This window comes from Mirounga angustirostris, unplaced genomic scaffold, assembly GCF_029215605.1.
Source record: "Mirounga angustirostris isolate CCGP_5_RB_7025 unplaced genomic scaffold, mMirAng1.0.hap1 SCAF_5, whole genome shotgun sequence".
Taxonomy (NCBI): domain Eukaryota; kingdom Metazoa; phylum Chordata; class Mammalia; order Carnivora; family Phocidae; genus Mirounga; species Mirounga angustirostris.
Window position 1 is genome coordinate 75,446,972 of NW_026991713.1, and position 22,985 is coordinate 75,469,956.

At 39.1% G+C, this 22,985-nt stretch overlaps 1 protein-coding gene across 3 annotated transcripts in view; it reads left to right on the top strand.

Moving 5' to 3' along the window:
• Nucleotides 1-5,325: 5,325 nt before the first annotated feature.
• Nucleotides 5,326-22,985, top strand: part of AMN1 (antagonist of mitotic exit network 1 homolog) — a 52,656-nt gene continuing 34,996 nt past the window's right edge. For 2 of the 3 annotated variants that reach the window (XM_045873664.3, XM_064591427.1), the window contains exon 1: nt 5,326-5,505. In XM_045873664.3, the coding sequence (XP_045729620.1) occupies nt 5,468-5,505 (38 nt within the window). In that variant the 5' untranslated portion in view covers nt 5,326-5,467. The remainder of the gene's footprint in view (nt 5,506-22,985) is intronic. The other variant, XM_064591428.1, reaches the window with a different exon arrangement.

A 22,985-nucleotide genomic window follows, 5' to 3' on the forward strand; every position in this document is an offset into this window, starting at 1 on the left:
CCTATATGGAGCAAAGGAGAGTCTTAGAGCCAGGGCAGATGACTTGTGCTGGGCAGGCAAGCACTGATTGGTTGGCCAAGGCCCGCTTTTTCTGGAACAGCCAAGCATAGAAACTTAAATTCCAGTTTGCTGATGTGGGCTTAGCATAAGTGGTTCCATCTTGCACCTAGTCTGGACACTAACAATACCCAAATGAAATGATTTGGGGTCAGTAGTAGATGATAATGTATAGGTTATACTGAGCTGAAAATTAATATTAGAAGAGCAATTGCTGGGGCGCCCGGGTGGCTCAGTTGGTTAAGCATCTGACTCTTGATTTTGGCTCAGGTCATGATCTTGGGGTCCTGGGATCGCACCCCGTGTCAGGCTCCACACTTAGCAGAGAGTCTGCTTGGGATTCTCTTTGTCTCTCTCCCTCTGCCCCCCAAGCCCCTGCTCACTCACACGCACTCTCACTCTCTCTCTCTCAAATAAATAAATAAATCTTAAAAAAAGAAGAGAAATTGCTATTTTGAATCTAAATATAAGCAGTATGGTTTAAAAGTGAAGAACCTAACTCATAGCCTGTTCTTATATTTTGAGATATGACATGTAAAGATTATCTGAACAATTTATTGCTATCTACTTGTACGCACGCACATTCTTAATAAATGACCCAAGATTCATTACACACACACACTCACATAGTTGACGTAGGGGGCCCAAACCACTACACAGTCGAAAATCCACATGTAACTTTTGACTCCTCCAAAACTTAATTATAAATAGTCTACTGTTAAGGAAGCCTTACCAAAACATAAAGTCAACACATATTTTGTATGTTATATATATTTTATACTATTTTCTTACAATAAAGTAAGCTAGAGAGAAGAAAATCATAAGAGATGGGGCGCCTGGGTGGCTCAGTTGGTTAAGCGACTGCCTTCAGCTCAGGTCATGATCCCAGGGTCCTGGGATCAAGCCCCGCATCGGGCTCGCTGCTTGGTGGGAAGCCTGCTTCTCCCTCTCCAACTCCCCCTGCTTGTATTACCTCTCTCGCTGTCTCTCTCTCTCTGCCAAGTAAATAAATAAAATCTTTAAAAAAAGAAAGAAAGAAAGAAAATCATAAGAGGAAATACATTTGCAGTACTGTACTAAAAAAAATCCATATAAGTAGACCTGGCAGTTCAAACCCATTTTGTCCAAGGGTCAATTTTGTATGTGTATATATATACATACATATACATATATTGCATAAGATATACTTCATCATTTTATCTGTAGACATTTATTATGTATTTTTCTACACATACACAAACATGCTAGGAATAAATAGCATGATTTAAGGTAAGTAATGTTGCTTATTATTCTTATATAACCTACCCAGAAAAACAAAACTAGAAGTTTTTTTTATATGGTAGCTAGGATAGGAAATGGAGGAGGTTCCGAGCTAGAGGAAACTACAATAAAGTGGGTACAGCAAGCAAAGAGGGGAGAATGGGAACACGACATCTTGCCCTTAGCCTGGCACTGTCCACAAATCACTTACCATGCACCAGAAAAGACTTTTATTCCTAATAACCTTGCATTCCAAGATAAACCATGAATAACAGGAAACTCCTAAAAGCATTGACTAACAGGAAATCCTGAAAGCTTTGCCTCTTGAGATAAGCCACAAAAATAAGAACATCCTGTTTTCCTTACAAAAAGACAGGAACATCTTGTTCTTATCCAATCTGAACTGTCAGCTGCCATATCTGAGCTATAAATATCTGCCATATCATCAGAGCTATAAATGCGTCCTCTTCTACGGGATGAGCCACTACTTCTGAACTGCGAGTGAAAATGTTTTCCTAAAAGGCAAAATAGGTAAAGGGGATGAAGGGGTACAAACCTGCAGTTACAAAAGAAATAAGCCACAGGGATGAAAAGTACTGCATAGAGAATACAGTCGATAATATTATCACTTGGTATGGTGACAGATGGTAACTATACTTTATCTTGATGAGCATTTCATAATATATGTAACTGTCGAATCACCATGCTGTACACCTGAAACTAATATATCATATGTCAACTGTACTTGGATTTTTTTGAAAGTTGCCAGGTGTTCACATTTGTCTCTGAATTCTATTTTGACCAAGTTACTGAATAGTCACTAGCTGAAACTGATTTTCTTGGGACGTCCTGCATACACCAAGGCCGGCTTCATGGGTGGACCACTGGTGCTGATAAACCAAGGTCCTGCCTTGGTTTAATGCTCTGCTATCACCATCTTGAAAAATCTAATAACTTTTTGAAAGAGGGCTTTGCAAGTTATATTGATGATCTTAGATGTACCATAAACCTCTCTCCTGAACACCCAAATAAAGTAGAAACAGCATGGTCTTTGGAATCTGACAGACCTATTTATTTAGGTAAACCTCACGTTCATCTATAAGATAGCATATTTCAGACTCGATTGATGACTACATGAGATCCTGTTAAGTATTTAGCATGTTTGACACCTAGAAGGTCCGTAAATAACAGTTCTGAGTTATCCCATTTTACCTTCCACAAAGTAGAGCTATACACTTTTACAATCTCCTTTCCTTCTCAATATGAGTCTTAAGAGAAACAGCAATTCATTTGAACAAGTATGTATTGTAAATGAGAGTTGGGCTACTTGTGTGTTAATTTCCTTACTTCCCATTCATTCCTGACATTACAATCAGACTGCATCCTCCATCACCACCTCAAAGACCCTTGATGACCTTCTTCTGGCTAAACCACCTTCAGGTGTTATCTTACTTGATTTCTCTTCAGCATGTGACAGTTTGGGTCATGATTATCTTCTGTAGCACCCCACTGTTTTTTTTCCCTACCTCTTTGGCTGTTTCTTCTCAGTGTCAATTGCTGTTCTCAGCTACCTCTCCAAGGATTTGTTCTCACTCTATGTACCTCTGACCCGCCCACTAGCTCTCTCCAAAATAAATGAATCTTTGAAGAAAAAAAAAAATAGTCCTAAGAATTGTGATACCATGTACACATCTTTGACCTTTAAAATAATTGGCTAGAGGGGTACCTGGGTGGCTCAGTTGGTTAAGCGTCTGCCTTCCGCTCAGGTCATGATCCCAGGACCCTGGGATAAAGCCCCATGTCAGGCTCTCTGCTCAGCGGGGAGCTTGCTTCTCCCTCTCCCTCTGCCTGCTTGTGCTCTCCCTCTCTCTGTCAAATAAATGAATAAAATCTTTTAAAAAAATAAATAAAAATTTTAAAATAAAATGATTGGCTAGAAATAACTAGGACTTTGTCATCTTATCTCATTATAATTTTCTTAAAAAAAAAAAAAACAGTTGTGATGACTTCCTTTGACTACTGAGAAGAATACTGGCACCCAAAGCTGAACATCTCATAATAATGGGGCAATGGCCTATATTTTCCTTGAAGAATCAAGTAATCAGTGGGAAGACCCAGATGGACAGCTGTGCAGCACTCAACAGATAAGGAAGGACTATGAAGTCCTACCCTTATCTGCTCTGTCAAGCTCTCCCGTGGTCTTCCAAGGTCTAAATGGCTCCCAGAACAGCAGAGGATTCTTCTAAATTACTGTTATCAATAAGTAAATGCATGCATTATCACTGCTATTCAATCTCTTCTTTAAAAGCAAACCAGCACAATTTGCAGATCTATAGCTCCATGCCTACATTTTTCCACAGATACCTCAAAAGCCACATGTCCAACAATACTTCTCTCTTCAGAAAACTCTTGCAATCCTCTCAGCTCAATAAATGGCACTACCATATGCCACCCAATTCTCCGAACCCAAAGCCTAAAAGTTCATCTTGACTCTTCACTTTCCCTCACCCCCACCAATCTCTAAATCCTATCAGTTCAACTTCTATTACCTCTTGAATCTGTTTATCCATTCCATTGTTACTACTTTAGCTCAGGCTATCATCAAAGGACTCCTATCTGGTCTCCACCTGTGACCTCTACAGTTCTTTGAATACTTCACAGCTAGAGTTCTTTCTAAATCTCATTTTTCCTATGCATGCCCTGTCCTTGCTTAAAACCTACCTATGACTCCACCCAAAGTCCTCCAGACAAAGCCTAAATTGTTTAACACAGATCATTAGGCCCCATTTTAGCTTTCTGATCAGAAGAGGACAGACCTACCACCAGCCGGCCAAATCCAGCCCACTGCTCATTTTTGTAGTTTGCAACGTAAAGTTTTAAATGATTGAAAAACCAAAATATGAATATTTCATGACAATGAAAACTACATGAAATTCAAACTTCAATAAGAAAACTTTATTGGAACACAGCTCCACTCATTCATATTGTCTATGGCTTCTTTTTGAGCTACAAGTTGAGTAGCTGTGACCAAGACAGTATGGCCCACAAAACTCTACAATCTTTACTATCTGGCCCTCCATAGAAAGTTTGCCAACTCCTGCTCTACATTCATCTCTCACCACTCTCCATTGTAGCCACCACCCTGAATTGTCTGCAGTCCCTAACAGACCACAGTTTTCTCTCTGAACTGCTCCCCCAACTCCTCCATGGGTGCTCGCATAGCATTAACTTCATCTTAGCATTTAACAATTTAATTGTCCTTCCGAATCCTCAGCACCAGCACTCTCTCTACCCTCCTTCAGTGCTTGATAAATGTGTATTGCCTGAATAAGCAGCATCCTGAAAAGAGCAAAACTGGGTTCCAACTTTCAGCTTATAAAAGGAAGACAGACACATAAACAACAAATCAATCCACAAGGAAGAACGAAAAACACTAAAAAATAGCCGGCACTCTGCAGCATAACCAAAGAGAAAGAATTCCACCTGGGAAAGGGTGCCCCTTCTTTAGAATCCTTTCTGATTTGAACAGATGCCCCTCCCCCCATGATGAAATTCTTACTGAGCTTTTTGGCATGTAGTGTCCTCATCTGTAAAATAAGGCTAAATAATCACGACTTCACAGGATTAAATGAATGTAGTTAATTGAGAGCACGTAGCTCAGTACGTGCTTCAGAGAAAATGCTCGGTAAACAGCGGTCACTCCTGGTTGCTCTAAAACGCTCCGTTTCACGTTAATGGAGTCCACCTCCAAGGGAGTCTCCAGTACGTGTCGCCAAATGCACGGACCAGCATCAAACACGTCCCTGCAGTAAGAGCAGCGGCTTCTAAGCAGAGCGCCGAGGGAGGTGTGCCCAGCTGGGCTGGCGCGGGGCTTCAACTCCTGGGAAACCGCCCGTAAACGGAGCCCGCGAGGTGGCGGAACTACAACTCCCGTCGCGCCTCACCGAGTTTAGGGCTACTCTACATTTTATCACCTCCCTTCTCTTCTTTCCCTCCGTAGTCCCGAGCGTGGCTGCGTCCCGGTCACCGGAAGAAGCCGTGTGACGTCACGAGGGCCTACGCGTCGCGCGGGGGCAGGAGTTGACGGACGGTCTCTGGCTCCGTTTGGGCGGCCCCGGGACCACGGAAGAGGCTCTCCTGGGCGGCCGCGATGCCTAGCTCGCGGCGGGTCAGTCAGCTTCTGGATCTGTGAGTCCACCCGGTCCCCGCCTCCCCTTCGCCCCGCCCCAGCCGAGCCCTGTGCTTGCTCTCCCTCCCCGCCCCTTCCCAGCTCTGGACCTCTGGAGAGGGCCCCGCTGGTGTTTCTGTTTCTGAGTTCCGGATTTGTTGTCTCCTCTTAGAGGACAGTTGTGTCAAGTGGGCTGCTAGGCAGGTTTGCCCCGCTGTCCCCCGTGGGCGCCCCCAGACGGGTGTCCGAACTCTCAGTCAGCCTTGACTACTTGATGCCCAGGCAGTTCCTGGCAGTGGCCTGTTTCTGACGGGAGCCGAAAGCCTTGGTAGAACAAAACAAAACACCAGATGTGGCTCTCAGAAGCCTTCAGCAGAGTTCCACCTGGGATAGATACTGCTTCTTCGGGGCAGCACGGCTCCTTGATTGCTTGATTGCGATTACAGGGTTCAGCTCCCAGTCCCATTCACCAGCTGTGTGACCATGGAGAGTAATTTAACCTCTGTGCCTGAGTTCTTGACCTATCAAATTAGTGTAACAACGGTACCTATCTCATAGAGTTCTAGTGAGGAATAAATTTAACATATGTAAAGTCTTTAGAAGGATGCCTAGTGTCAAAAGAAATTTCAAGGAGCTTTATTTTCGTGAGGGAGAAACGAGAATCCCAGAGGCATGTGTTTGCAAGATGGCTTATAAACTGAGAATGACTAGGTTTGTTTAACCTTTACAGTGATTGGTTATTACAGTGATTGGTACCACAATTTAAAGAACTGCAAGGGATTGGTTAAAAGTAATTGTCTTACACTATTTTAGGGAGATGATTTAAGTTTTGTTTATGATTATCGGAGGGATTTACAAGAAATAACTTGTTAAATTTCACTTACATTCATGAAATAAACCAGATTATGTTTACTTATATGATCTAACTGGTTTGGTCTGCTTAGGGGATTTTCAAGTGTGGTCTCCATTTTATTTTATCTAAAAAATTACCCCCTTTTGGTCATTCCCTCAGCAAGCTGAAAGTGTGAGCCAATATGCTATTACTCTCGCTACCACTGTTGATGTAGTCTTTGGGTCGTATGGTCATGTAGTTGCCATTACAAACAGTTGCATAGTCATTGTAGGCATGGGCAGTAGGATTACTGAGTTCTTTGAGTTGTGTAATCCTGATGGATATCATTTGGTGTGTGAGTGGCTGCTGAAAGGCATTTAAAACTCTTGAGAGGATACAGTGCACTAGTGTTAGAAGGTGGGGGAGGTACAGTAAAATATCCTCCACACCAAGTAGGCACTTGGAAAGCCAAAAATGAAGCAAGCCACTCCATAGTGTTTACACAGACTTTATTCAGTGTAACCTACTGACAAGGGGGAGCCAGTGGATAAATGATCCAGGTGCTATGCAGCTATTCTCCACCCAGTCCAAACCTTAAGCTACAGCTTTTATAGAGCACGGGGCACTGTGGTGCAGTCAAGGGGGGTTATCTAAAGTGGCGCCATCTGTGCACCAGTCATCTCTCCTGGTTATCTGAAGTGGCGCCTTTTATGCACCAGTCATCTCTCCTAGTTATCTGGAGTGTGCCTTCTGTACGCCACTTGAGGGAAGATCAGAGTAAGCCTTCCCGCATTCTGGTCAGGGCATACATTAACGTCCAAGTGGCCTGGAACATGTAGCCCTGAGGGAGGTCATTGCATGAGCAAAAACAAAATGGAGGGCCAAAGATGGAGTCAGTGTTGTTGGCACTCCTACAACTAGCAAGGTTAATATGATGACTATGAGGGAAGTAACAGACAAGGATTGAAAAATTCCTGGAAGCAGAGATTCCCAGGAGCCAAGATTTAACCAACTAAATAAATCAGTGAAAGAAGTATCACCTATTTGATGAAAGAGTGACATCTGATCTTTAAGATCTTTTAAATTGGGGGTAATTAGTCCTAATTTATTAACATGGAAATTTTTTTTTTAACCAGTTGGAGCATATGCATCTCCTTATTAAGTGGTTAGGGTGTCTAAGGCTGTGCAATTATCTAATATAACTCTGGCTAGAGAGTTTATAGATTTTTGCTGTAATTGTAGGGATTTTGCAGAAGAGATCTCTCTGAGGTGATTTAAAAGCAGTCTTTTGTTGGTGTCTTTTCCAATAAACTAAGTCTCTAAGTTCTAATGTCTTTTTTTGGAATGGATCACAGAAAGCTTCTTAGACCTGGTGGAAAGTAAGTTTTTTAATATTATATTAGTGCCTCACACTGTTGAATCATGTTATGATTACTTAGGATAAACATGATGATGTCTTATTTCAGGAGTGTTATAGGAGAGCTTCCATCTAAGTTGGGCCCCTATACAGTGTGACCAAACAGGCATTTCTATGGAAACAAAAGAAGGATAAAAATTAATCGTTGGAGCAAATTACAAACTCAGTTTCTGAGTCTGAAGAGCAGCCAGTCAAGAAAATTTCTAGATTTGAGCTCAAAACATCTTTAGATAGTGGAGTGAGGATGGCAGTTTCAATCTGTTGGATTTTCCTGATTTGCAGTTTGAATGACTTTGATGATGTCATTGGGTGTTCTGGTGAACTGGGTGGCCCGTATAGAAATAAGCACTAAGGTTGTCTGTACATGATCTCTTGTGGTGATATCTCTGAGATTTATATCAAGTTGTCTGGCTTTAGGTTGTAGGGCTTGGGTTAAAGGGCAATTTTAGTTTTTATTCCAAGTCAGAATGGTGAGAGAAAATTGGAAATGTTAGTTTGGAAAGCTGTAGCCAGGTGTTGGAGGAAACTGGAAGAATTCAGGACCAGTTGAGTTTACAGATAGATAACAAAACCTCAAAGATAATGAACAGGACTAGAATCTGATAATAGGTATACTATAGTTTTCTATTGAAACATAACTTTTCTCTCTTATAGTCACTTCGTGGGTTTTTTTTTGTTTTTTGTTTTTATTTTATTTATTTATTTGATAGAGAGAGGCACAGTGAGAGAGGGAACACAAGCAGGGGGAGTGAGAGAGGGAGAAGCAGGCTTCCTGTTGAGCAGGGAGCCCGATGCGGTGCTTGATCCCAGAAACCTGAGATCATGACCTGAGCCGAAGGCAGACGCTTAACGACTGAGCCACCCAGGTGCCCCTAGTCACTTCGTTTTTACCAAAGATAATCACAATATAATTGTAAAACAAGTTTAGTCTCATTAAATTCAGCTTGTTATTTATATAAGTGCAGCAGAATAGTGATTTTATGCATATGTTCAAATATGATATTCCAGTCCAAGCTTTGGTAACTCAAAGGGTTTTATTGGCTCCACAAACCAACCTTAGCTTCTTAAAAACCATCTGGTAATTAGAAATCTCGGATTAGATGTTTAAACACCTCTTCAGGCCAAGAAGCCAAGCCAAGGGCTTGTCCAATTGTGTCCTGTTACAAAAAGAATAAATTCTTGTTGAATTTATGCAAATATCTATACTGCCATGAAAATAAGTACACTCAATAAGGGTTTTTTTGTTGTTGTTTTGTTTTGTTTTGAATTCTGAAGGGATCAGGTAGGGAGAAAAAGATAAATGTTTAATCTTTGTTTACAAAAGTTTACCAAATTGTTATAAGTTACATAGTGGCTTCATAGGAGAAAAGGGGTTCTTTAAATTTGGAGAGTAAAACAGTAAAGAACCAAAAATGTTGCAAACAATGTCATAAAAATTATAATCATCTGCATGAGTTTAGTCCCATGTAATCAATTCTTGTTTTCTTGCTCTTGGGTTAGCAGTTTTATGGATCAGTTTCTCCATAGCATGCTAGAAATTCTTACCTAGTTAAGTCGTATGATCTTAAAATTATCAGAAACTTCTAGAGTATATGTCAGTGTCTTTTCTATGAATCTCCTTGAAAACAAAGCATTCTGGCCTGTAGTTGATTATAAATGTTTTCATAGAAGAATTAAGTGTAAAACAACTGTCTGTGAATGACAAAAGACTTAAAAACAGCCTTAAAGAGTTCACTGTAAAAAAAAAAAAAAGATGTGATTGACAGGTAAGTTTGGCTATTCCTGTGGCATACAACATTTAAAAATAACTGATAACATTTTATCAGGGCATATCAGATTCCTAGGAGTTCTATGCAATTTCTGGAACACTTATATTAATAACATATATCCATACAAATACAGTCTAAGAAGATTAAGCATCCCCTTTACTTGATAATGTTTCCCATGCAATTTAATATTTGAGAAATTTATAATTCAATGTCTCCATTTTTATAAGGAGAGAAAAAAACCAGATCTTCCAGGGAGCCTTGGGAATACCCCAAAGTTAGTTCGAAGTCAAAAAGACCTCATTTAGAATTTGATTTTGGGGAGTTTGTAAAAAATGTCAAAAGGTTTCAGTCACTTGATTAGGGGCGCCTGAGGGGCACAGTCAGTTAAGCCTCCGACTCTTTGATTTCGGCTCAGGTCATGATCTCAGGGTCGAGCGATTGACCCCATATCGGGCTCTGTGCTGGGCATGGAGCCTGCTTAAGATTCTCCCTCTCCCTCTCCCCCTCCTCCTCTCTCTCAAAACAAAACAAAACACCACTTAATTAAATAGGATCACAGGTCATTGTGAAATAATACTTAGTTACCTATTCAACCAAAGTAAGAAAAAGACTTCACAAGCAAATATAGAAAGTACATAGTTGTTAAAAATACATTAGCTCTGGGGCGCTTGGGTGGCTCAGTCGTTAAGCATCTGCTTTGGGCTCAGGTCATGATCAAGCGCCGCATTGGGCTCCCTATCCGCAGGAAGCCTGCTTATCCCTCTCCCACTCACACTGCTTGTGTTCCCTCTCTCGCTGTGTCTCTCTCTGTCAAATAAATAAAATCTTAAAAAAAAAAAAATACCTTAGCTCTTTTAATATTGAAAAGATTGTTTTCCTAAACAATCAAAAACCTGATAAAGACAAAGTGAAACACAGGAAATTATTTTCGTAAGACATTGAATCTTTGTTTCCTAGACAAAATACACAAAAGGTAAAGAAAAACCTTTCATAATCTCTGATTAAGAGCAGACTAACAATCTAAGACACTTTGTCCTTTTAACAGAGAGAAAATTAAACTGTGGTTTTGTATTAGTGTATTATTCAACTCAGTTTTGGAAAATTTTATAAATAAATCCATTTAATTTTAGCTAACTTTGACCATGGAATTTCTTCACAAGCCTTCTGCAACTTTCTGATTCCATTTAGATTTTTGTTTTATTCCTTTTTTCTTTCTCATTCTGGGATAACCATTTTACTTTAGGACAAGATTACTCTTTTTTTCCTTAATAAGAACACATCCTATATTCTTTGCATACTCTTCATATAAAAAACGCGTCCTATTCTCCTCTCATACTTTGTATACATAGTTGTTTTCTTTTACTCTTGTTTTAGTAGGCTTATTTTTATATATGGATTATAAATTTTAACTGTTAGTAATCTTTATTTTCCAATGAAAACTAGGAAGAAGGCAGTTGTAAACATCTGGCATACATCAGCATCTTGTAGTAGATTAGCAAATTTATGAACACTTAATTATAAGAAAGTATATTTTTTAGAGACATGTGCTTCTTCATAGTACATTTTTTTAATGTGGCAAAAGGCATGTTTAAAAATAGATCCAAGTATTTTTTGTCTCTTTATAAAAATTAAGCTGCTAAAAGTAAATAAACTTTTTTTTTTTAAGATTTTATTTATTTGACAGAGACACAGCGAGAGAGGGAACACAAGCAGGGGGAGTGGGAGAGGGAGAAGCAGGCTTCCTGCCAAGCAGGGAGCCTGATGTGGGGCTCGATCCTGAGCCGAAGGCAGACACTTAACGAATGAGCCACCCAGGCACCCCAAAAGTAAATAAACTTAAACATATATTTAGCAATTAATGTTTCAATATATTATCTATTTGGAAATTATCTACATTTCATTCATCTACGTTAGATGAATATACATCATCTTATTTAATCTTAAAATATTTGTTTTTAATAATTATGCTTGGATTAAATATTAAATACCTAACTAACATCTTTGTTTTTTCTTGCTTACAAATTTTGTAACAAAGACAGCATCAGCTTATTTGACTAGTAAACCCAGGTAGGAAAGATTGTATATTGGCATTATGTTTAATGTTACTACTAAGAAGACATGCCTGTTTTAATTACATCAACACATTTAAACTATTTGCAAAATGCACTGAAGATTATCCCAGGTCTTATGAACTTGAAAAGCATTTGGGTTAGTTTCTATATTTCTGAGAGTTTTAAGAATACTTAACTTATTTAAGTACTTATATTTCTTTAAGCCAATTAAATAGAGCTCTTTTTGAAAATCACATATGCATAACATACATACATACATAGACACATATACATTAATATATAGACAGTTGTAAACAGAGATTTTATAGCTTTCATTTAAAAATTTTAGCTGTGTGTCAGGTACAGTAATACAAAACTCAAAAGAATAGCTGGACCCAAATTGTGTTTCTGGCAGATAGAATAAGGTTATCTGCTCAGATGATTTAAGCTTTTTACCACAACTTTTTTATTTGTGTGCTGTAAGAATTCTTTAGAGAAGCTATTTTTGGAGTCATTTTGTCTTTTTATTTTTTTATTTTTTTATTTTTTTATTTATTTTTTAGATTTTATTTATTTATTTGAGAGAGAGAATGAGATAGAGAGAGCATGAGGGGGGAGGGTCAGAAGGAGAAGCAGACTCCCTGCTGAACAGGGAGCCCGATGCGGGACTCGATCCCGGGACTCCAGGATCATGACCCGAGCCGAAGGCAGTCGCTTAACCAACTGAGCCACCCAGGCGCCCTCATTTTGTCTTTTTAACACTTTGGCATACCAACTAATGAATGCATTTATTGTCTTTAAGTAATTTGTGATCCTCTTTTTTAAAAGGTGCCCCTAAGGTGGGCTATTTTATCTAAGTTAAGGATTTTCCCAAAATGGTCACTGCTGTTCCAATTATTCTTTGTAAAGTTCACCCATTTTTCCAAAAAGGCATAAGATCCTAGTCTGAGTTTTGGACCAGGTAGAACCCATCTTTGCCTTAGATTCCCTAGGAAATCTTAATTATCAGGGGTACTGTTTTTCAACGGCTGTTCCAAAACAGAGAATATCACACATTTACCCCTCTTTTGAACAGAATAGCGTGACTTACTGAAAACCTTGAACAAAGGTTGCTTAGTAAAACCAGAAAGGTCAACACAAAGGGAATAGAGTTTGAATCTGAGAAAGACTTACCCTGGAATTCCATGGTTGGTAAGAAAGCAGTGTGCAATGGGCTTCATGGGTGTTGGCACCTGGTTACTCACTGGCCTTGAGGCTGAGCTGGGGTCATCTTTGGATCCCACTTCTGACACCAAAAACTGTCAAAATAAAATTCAGAGAGTTTTACTTGATATGAATATTTTACTGAGTGAGAAACAAATTGTTAGCAAACAGGGAGACTTCAAACCAGAAGTGGTTAGAATCTCAGAGGCATGTAATTACAGGATAGCTTATAAAGTGAGAATGAGAAAGTTGTTTAATCTTTACAACGATTGGTTATTTACAAGAGGAGTTTACACAATATGAAGTTTCCTTAAAAAGTTAAAAATAAGATTACTGTATGATCCAATAATTTCACTACTGGGTATTTACCCAAAGAATACAAAAACACTAATTCAAAAAGATATATATACCCCTATGTTTATTTTTTTCTTCCTTTTTTTTAATTAACATATAATGTATTATTTGTTTCAGGGGTACAGTTTTGTGTACCCCTATGTGTATATTGCAGCATTATTTTCAATAGCCAAATTATGGAAGCAACCCAAGTGTCCATTGATAGATGAATGGATAAAGAAGATGTGAAACACACACATACATGCTCGTGCACGCACACACGCACTGGGATATTATTCAGCCATAAAAAAAAATGAAATCTTGCCATTTGCAACAACATGGATGGAGCTAGAGAATGTAATGCTAAGTGAAATAAGTCAGTCAGAGAATGACAAATACCATATGATTTCACTCATACGTGGAATTTAAGAAACAAAACAAATGAGCAAAGGGAAAAGAGAGAGACAAACCAAGCAACAGATTCTTAAATATAGAGAACAAACTTATGGTTATCAGAGGGGCGGTGGGTTATGGGGGGAGATGGGTAATAAGTGAAGGGGATTAAAGAGTACACTTATCATGATGAGCACTGAGTAATGTATAGAATTATTGAATCACTACATTGTACGCCTGAAACTAATATAACTGTTAAGTATACTGGAATTAATTTTTTTTTTAAATGGGAGTTTATAAATGGCAGGGGATTGGTTAAAAGTGATTCTCTTATACTACTTGAGGAAGATGATTTAAGTGTTATTTATCATTATCAGAGACATTTACAAGAAATAACCTAGGTTAAGTTTCTCTTACAATCATGATAGAAGCTAGATTAAGTTTCACTTACGTGACCTAACTGGTTTTGTCTGCTTGAGGGATTTTCAAGCCTGGTCTCCATGTTATTTTATTTTAACACTAGCAAGTAATAAGCACCACTAAGTGTTAGTTATTGTTATGAATTATTTCACATGAGATATTGTGCTGGAAGTTGCAGTTACAGTGGCAATTGCTTCTCTCCAGGAGCTTTCAGTTCATTAATATTACATTAAAAATATTGCCATGTAAAAATTAAGGCTGAGGAGAACAATTATCTTAATATGTTGAGTGCTTTTGAAATCACTGAGATGTAACCTTTACATTATATCTCATAAACTTCTGGCCCTCAGTCCACAGTCACGTGTTTTGGGTTTTTTTTTTAAGATTTCATTTATTTGAGATCAACAGAGTGCACACTCAAGAAAGAGCATGAGCGGGGTTGGGGGGTAGGCAGAGGGAAAGGGAGAAGCATTCTCCCCTCTGAGCAGGGAGCCTGATGCAGGGCTCCATCCCAGGACCCTGGGATCATGATCTGAGCTGAAGGCAGATGCTTAACCAACTGAGCCACCCAGCCACCCCCACAGTCACTTTTTATAAGAGAAATCTGTTGATTCTCCTATGTATAACTCAGGCTTGTTTAGAGTCCTGAGAAAAGTATCTTGCTTTCATTCTTGGCTTAAATTTTATGCCTAATCCAAATAGGATTTTCTTTGTCAGTAAAAAGAGTTGGAGAAATAGTTGAGTGCAAGTTAGGAAGATAGACTAAAGCCTAGCTGAATTCCTGTCTTTTAATTCCTGTCTTTATCTTGACACTTCCCTGATGTCTCCATACAAATGATCCTCTGAACTTCTGTGGCCAGAATCAAGTCTTTTATCTCTTCATAGCCACAGTTCCTTATTTTTAGGAGTTGCTCAATATTCAGGTAAGCATGTATTTAAAGTGCACATTTGGCATATGAAGCACTATGCTGATGATTGTGGGAAATAACTAGCATAAAGAAGGTACAGTCTTATGGGACTAGCATTAGGCAAATATATAAATAGCTATAATATAAGTGATAATAGCACAAAAGAGGGATTAGCAAAGAGTTTTGAAACTTCTGATGAGGAAAAGAATATACAAGACTAGGAGAAGGCTTTGTAAAGGGGGTTGTATTTGAAGATTCGTAGCATCTGACAATTGGAAATGGGAGGAAATGCATCCAAGAAGGAGTGGAATAATAAGGGCAAAGGCTTGACAAGCAGGAAAGTTAGAAATACGGGAGAAGACCAGAAAGCAGTATTTCACCAGAAAGTAGCATTTCAGTTTGGCTGGAGAATACAATATGAATAGCAGAGTAGTATGACATCAAATCATATAATTAGGAGTAGAACTTTGGGGACCAGAATGATATAACAGTGTTTAATTCTGTAGCAATGGGAGCTATAAAAGGTTTTGGAACTGTGCTGGGAGTACAGAGAGATTTGAATTAGGGAGAAGTTGGGAATAAAGAGACACTTAAGAAACTGTTGCAGAATCTTGGAAAGAGGTAAGGAGAGCCCAAACTAGGAGACATGTATGAAGATGTGCAGAATTCCACTGTGGTGACAGAAAATTGGAATGTCTATCACTGGGAGAGGTGCCATCGAGTATTATGCAGCTGTTAGGGAAGTGAAGAGTAAATTTATATGGATGGAACTTTAAGACATAATGCTGGGGTGACTGGGTGGCTCAGTCCATTAAGCTTCGGACTCTTGGTTTGGGCTCAGGTCATGATCTCACAGGTTGTGGGATCCAGCCCCGCATCCCGACCCATGTTTGCCCCCCCCACACACACACACACACTCAAACCCTCCCACCCACCCCCATCAGGTCCAGAGACCAGCTCCACACTTGATGTCGTGGAGTCTGCTTGAGATTCTCTGTCTCTGCTCCTCTCCCTGCCCACACACATGTACGCACACTCTCTCTCTCAAATGAATAAAATCTTAAAATAAAATATAGTGCTTAGTGAGTTAGCAAGGACATTAGGTTTGAGGTTGGTGTTGAGGAGAATAACTACCATGACTTCCAGTGCTTTGACAAAACCTCAGATACGAGGCCTTCTGGCCAAGCATCTGTGATTTCATATTGTTGGAGCATTCACTATACCCCTGGGGGTTGCATCTTTCTATAAGTTTGGCTGTGGCCAAATAAAGATAAATAAACAACTTGATAAATAAACCACTAACATAAAATAAATAAAACATAGTGCTTAGTGAAAAAAAGAGGAAACGGAATAACACCTTAAGAAAAATTATCTAGAACTTGGAAATAAAGCAAAAAGATTGGGGTGCCTGGGTGGTTCAGTGGTTAAACATCTGCCTTTGGCTCAGGTCATGATCCCAGAGTCCTGGGATTGAGCCCCATGTCAGGCTCTCAGCTCAGTGGGGAGCCTGCTTCTCCCTCTCCCTCTGCCTGCCACTCTACCTGCTTGTGCTCTCTCTGTCAAATAAATAAATAAAATCTTTTTTAAAAATTAAATAAAGCAAAAAAATGAACACATGACCTTCATTGTCATACTACAGTGTTGTCCCCCATAGGGTCCATATTTGGCTTGAGATTCATATTTCCTAATCCTTTTGGGAAGAGGTATGTTCAGGTTGGCAGCTGGTCAGCAAGCTATTTCTGGGATGTAACAAGGTAAGGAGCTTGATCCAAAATAACGATCAACTCTTTTACTGAGTGCACTGTTTAGTCCAGAGGATGGGACTTCTCCATGCAGGAAACTGCTTGGTTTACATCCTTGAATCTCCTCACTGACTAGCACTTTGAAGCACTGCCTTAGAGAATTCTTTGGATCTGGGATGTGGTGAATAGTTTTAAATAGAAGGACCAAGGAAAGGGAAAAAGCAAAAATTAAAGTTTTCAGCTTTGTTGACCAGGAAAATGGTGATTAACATTAGATAATCATGGAGAAGTAAGTGTCTTATGAGAAAAATGAATCAGAACATCCATTAGAAATATCAAACAGGCAGATAGAAATATGAAAGAGAGATCAAGGATTGAGTCTAAAATTAGGAGTAAATTCCTAACAGATGATAGATGAAGCCATTGCTAAGTTTAAGGGAGAGAATATGGGGAGAGGAAAAGGTGACCAAGGACCAAATTTTATACAACATTCGTATTATGCCAAAAATGATTTCTTTGTTACATTAATTCACCATATAACTGATGGGTTAAATATAAATAAGTTGTTTCTTTTAACTATAAAATTTGGAGCAATTCCTATCAGATGAGATGTCTATCTCACCCCACCTGCCCACCCCCACCCTTTTTTTTTTTTTTTTTTTTTTACAGCTTTTGAAGATTTTGTTAAGTTTTAGCTGGCCAGTTTTCATTTTTGTTTTGAGAACTTAGACCACCTGTGTCAACCGATGGGACTGAAAACTGAGATAGCTTATGTCAATATAACTTGCTCCAGGAAATTTTTGCCATCTGTTTATCTAAACAAATGTTTGGTTATTAGGACAAACATTTTGATTATTAAAGCAAACGTTATGTTTATCAGGATAGATTGTTCACCAAGGCCTGCTTTGAGACCCTGTATCCATCAGTCTTACACTATTAGGTCACAAATTTTGCCTAATATTAACCCACTCCCCATCTTGGAGGGAGAAACCTGAATGTACTCTTGCGTAGCTTTCCCCTATTGAGACACTACCAAAACCCTGTTAAATCCTTGCTGTGGAATATTTAATAAACTTTCTTTGTTTGACCAGATCATGAAGTCTGACTTTTGGATAGACTTCATGAGCCATTTAATAGTTCTCATAGCAGTATTTTTCAAAATACTGAATTTGTTTCTTTCCAAGCTCCCTAATGTTGCTGCTAGAGGGAACTGGAGCAAAAAGAGGAAGGCATTTACTGTGGAGAATACATGGCACAGGCTAGACAGCTGAGTTCAGAGAAGAGGACCCTAAAGGGCCCAGATGAAAAAGACTAGGAAGAGAGATGGAGCAGAAAAAAGGATGGCATTGTGGGGAAAAGGGAAACAGTTGAAATATAGCTGAAATCTGCGTAAAGGAAAATATAAGGGGAATGACTGTCAGTATAGAATCTGATTTTACCCTTCTTATAAGCTATTACATTTTTTAGCCTGGTTTTGTTTCGTGGATGCTGGTAGAACAAAGGTTCTTGGATCAAAGGCACAATGGACTTTATTATTCATTGCACAGCAAGCAGTATGAGCATTAGCATGTTTATGTCACTTCCTCTTGACCTCCAAGACAAACAGCAGCAACACAAAGGGCTCCGATGGATGCCAACACAAGCAGTGGGTTGCATTCCACAAGAGTAACACAGAGGGCCCAAATGAATGTCTAATCAAGCTGTGAGGTGCATTACAGGAAAGAAACACTGAATTTGGGGACTCTGCCATTGTAGAGTAAGCAGTAAGTGATGTAGAAAAGATGTTAGGATTCAAAGCTGACAGCCAAGAAAGAATTCTTGACATGGCTTTGGTACAAAAAGGTGGTTTTATGAAAGCATGGGGACAGGACCCGTGGGCAGAAAGAGCTGCACTGGGGTCATGAGGAGCTGCCCATTATATACTTTCAAGTTGGGAAGGGGTTAGTGATAGCATAAGTCTCTGAGGGATTTTGGAAGCAAGGTTTCCAGGACCTTGAGGGGGCTAGCTATTGTTGGGAAAAAGGTCATTTATTACCATCTAATAAAACCTTAGTCATGAGACCCTTCAGATGTATATCAGTGGGCCATATGCTTGGGGGATGATTGCCAACACATATCTTGGGGGGTTTAGATATAAAGGAAGTTTCCAAAAGAATTTTTATATGTTAAAGTAGGCTTACGGGATCCAGGGGGATGGGGCAGATTGGGCTAGGATTGCCTTTTGCCTTTAGCAAAGTGTCAACATCGAGGCAGTTGAGTCCCAGAGGAATGTCACTCTGCCTGTTTCAAGGACTTGTCAGTGGGCTGTAGGTAGTAAGGAAATTTAATAATTTTTCTTCTGCCTTTATTTCCCATCTCACATTGACTAGAGGTGGAAAAGCGCCATTTTTTTTAAAAGGAAATTTAATAATTTTTCTTCTGCCTTTGTTTCCCATATCACATTGACTAGAGGTGGAAAAGCGCCATTTTTTTAAAAAGAGCACAAATTGCTGTAAATGGGGAGAGCATTTGCTACTAGATCTCAAGGAGTCTCATATCCCCAGACCTGGCCCACAGAACTTTTCTCCTCCCTCTTGCATAAACCTATGTTTCCATCAGCATCCCATTCTCATCACAAAATTGTTAGAACTAGGATTTGATTTTACTTGATGAGACTGTTACTGTTCATATTGTTTGACAGTGGCAGAAGACACAAGATTTCTGGGCTAGAGACAAAGGACTTTGTTATAGCACAGCAAGCCACATGAGCAGTTTGCCTCAGTTGCCCTTCTCCCCCAAATCCAATGAGGATGACACAGAGGGCTCAGATGGATACCTGCACAATCGGTATATTACAGGGAAAAAAACCACTGAGCACGAGGAATACACAGTTTTATAACAAGCAATAAGCAGACTTGCCCTTTGTCTTGGAGGGAGACAATACCTTATCTCTCAGAACTGTTTGCTACAAACACAACCCACCTGAGAAATAGCCCAAATAAAGAGCAGTTGGGACCTTACCTTCTGAGCATACCTATGGAAGTGTGAAAGGCCTAACTGTGACCACCAGCCAGAAGTTGGGAAACTGTCTCACCTCAATTTTTAAAACAATTTAGCAATTCTATGGATTTTTAAAAATACATGAGTATGTCTGTCTGTCTCTCTCTCACGCGCGCCATTTCTTTCCAAGAATTGTTGTAGAAACAGTTGGGATAGAAAGACCTTGCACTGAAAAGTAAGCAAACTTAAAATGACCAACTTATTTGAAAAGAGCCCAAGTACATATTTGAAAGAAAAGGAGTCACCATATTTCTTATTAATGGGATACAGGTGTTAAATGGATGAGAAGATTGATGCTATTTGGAAGACTTACTGAAAAGGAAGTATGAGGAGCTGCACAGACCTGCTCCCCAGTAAAATAAGCATAAAAGTTGAAAATTATAAAACAAAACCAACTGCTTAAAGTCTCTGGAAATCCTCCTAAGGGCAGACAGCAAATGAAAAAAACATTCATTCAAGATAATCTTTTAAAACTCAGTAAGAACAACAAGTCTATGGCATTTGAACTATACCTCCACTCCAGGTGGGTATGGCTAAGGTGATGGAGCTACCTCTCCCCCCAGTTCCTAGTCAAGGGCTTCAGTATTTTCCTGGAAAAAAACAGGATGCCAGTATTTCTTGTCACACTTCTCCCTAGGTACTTGTTCACAGGCTAAATTATGGGTGAGTATGGTAGATGGTTGGGGGATTGCTACCTCCACCTAGTCCACACTTATGGAGCACAGGTTCTATTTCAGCATGGCATGCTGAGAATACTGGGATGCTGATCTCTCTTATCCCCGCTCATTCGTGGGTAGAGGTTCCATCCTAGAAGAGGCAAGTAAGAAGACCAGAGGCTACTGCCCAGCACTCTGCTCCGAAAGTAGGGGTTTCACTCAGAGAGAAGCATATCATCATCCTTGTTCCCAGCTCTGAAATTGTAGCTTAGAGATTTTTCCCAAGAAGAAAGGCTGCAAAACAATTCTAAAGCTGTCAAGAAAATGATTTTATTTGAAACAGAGGGTGAAGGAAGTTCAGATCTAAGTAAGTATTAACCAAGAGTCTGAGAGCTACATGTGAGATGCAAGCTAAACCATAGGCATGTATCAATACTTCATTCCTTTTTAATGGCTGAATGGTATTTCATTATATGGTATATGCATATACCATATAATGAAATGGGAAAAGAAGTTTACCAGAGAGAACCAGGGAAAGGGACATCTAACAAGAGCCTGCCCTGAGTCAGAACAAACCTTAAACACTGATCTCAGAAACGAATCCCACAAAGGAGTCCAAAATGAATTGGATGACATTGTGGAGCAATTTGTACCCCACACACTGTTGAAAACATGAGAGCAATCTATAAGGAGTGAAGGTTGACAGCCTTTGGCTCTGAGTCACAGAGAGCCCTACCAAAACCACTGACATCCTAAGGGAACAATGCTTATGTCCAAGCTGTGCGCACTAAGAAGCAAATCAGAAGTTGCATATAGTGAGGGAAATAGACTTCACTAAAATAGTCTAGCAGGTCACTAAACAAACAAATAATCACAAATGTGTGGGATCAATATCCAAAGTTTCTACATTTTATTATCTAAACTGTCCCGTTTTCAACAAAATAATTTCAAGACAAACAGAAAGTTTGACTCATACACAGAAAAAAATAGGCAACAGAAACTTCCTTAGAGAGGACCCAGATGTTGGACTTAGCAAAACTTCAGAGAAACTATTATAAACGTATTCAAAGAATTAAAGGAAGACATATATTAAGTAAAGGAGAAAACTGCTTGGCAGTTCCTTAAGAAGTTAAATATTAAGGGGTGCCTGGGTGATTCAGTTGGTTAGGCGTCTACCTTCCACTCAGGTCATTATCTCAGGGTCCTGGGGTTGAGCCCCACATCAGGCTCCCTGATCAGTGGGGAGATTGCTTCTCCCTCTCCTTCTGCCTGCCAATCCCCCTGCTTGTACTCTCTCTCTGTGTCAAAGAAATAAATAAATAAAATCTTTAAAAAAAAAAAAGTTAAACATGGAATTTTTAATATTACCCAGCAATTTCACTCCCAGGTATATACCCAAAAGAACTGAAACTAGATACTCAAATAAATACTAGTACATATATGTTCATAGCAGCAGTATTCACAATAGCTAAAAAGTAGAAACAACCAAAATGTCCATCACCAATGATCATTAAACAAAATGTGGGGGGCACCTGACTGGCTTGGTCAGTAGAGCATGTGACTCTTGATCTCCAGGTTTTGAGTTCAAGCTCCACATTGGATGTATAGATTACTTAAAAATAAAATCTTTTAAATAAATGTGGTATATCGGGGGCGCCTGGGTGGCTCAGTCATTGTCTGCCTTCGGCTCCGGTCATGATCCCAGGGTCCTGGGATTGAACCCTGCTCCCTGCTCCACAGAAAGCCTGCTTCTCTCTCTCCCACTCCCCCGCTTGTGTTCCTGCTCTCGCTGTGTCTCTCTCTATCAAATAAATAAATTAAATATTTTTTAAAAAAATAATAAAAAATAAATGTGGTATATCCATATAATGAAATACCATTCAGCCATTAAAAAGGAATAAAGTATTGATACATGCAACAACATGGATGAACCTTGGAAACATTATACTAAGTGGATGAGGCCAGACACAAAAGACCACATATTGTATGAATTCATTTATATGAAATAACTGAAATAGATAAATCCATAGCAACAGAGAGCAAGTTGGTAGTTGCCAGATACCCAGTGGAGAGAGGAATGGGGACTGACTCCTTAATAGGTACACATTTTCTCTTGAGCTAATACAAATGTTTTATAACTAGATAGAGGTGGTAGTTGCACAACATTGTAAATGTACAAAATGCCACTGAATTGTACACTTCAATTAATTATGTTTTATGAATTTCACCTTGATTTCAAAAAAGGAAAAGAAGGTATGATGACAGTGTCTCATCAAATAGACAATGCAGTAAAGAGATAGCAATTATATATAAAAAAAGAACATAATGGAAATTCTGGAATTGAAAAAGTACAGTAATTGAAATGGAAGAACTTAAAAATGTTATGCTAAGTAAAAGAAGCCAGTAACAAGAGACCATATATTATTATGATTCTGTTTATGTGGATGTGTACTACAGGCTAATCTAGAGGGACAGAGTAGATTGGTGGGAGATGGGAGAGATTGTCAGCTGACTGCTAATGGGTACAAGATTTATTTTTAGAGTAATGAAAATGTTCTGGAATTAGATAGTGATGATGAATGCACAAATCTGTGGATATACCAAAAAACACTGATGTTATGTCAATTATATCTTAAAGCCATTATCAAAAAATTGGGAGTTTTTTTCATTAAGCTTTTAACTTTTAGAATAAATGATATAAATGTCTGTTGATAATGGAATATCTGATTTCAATATC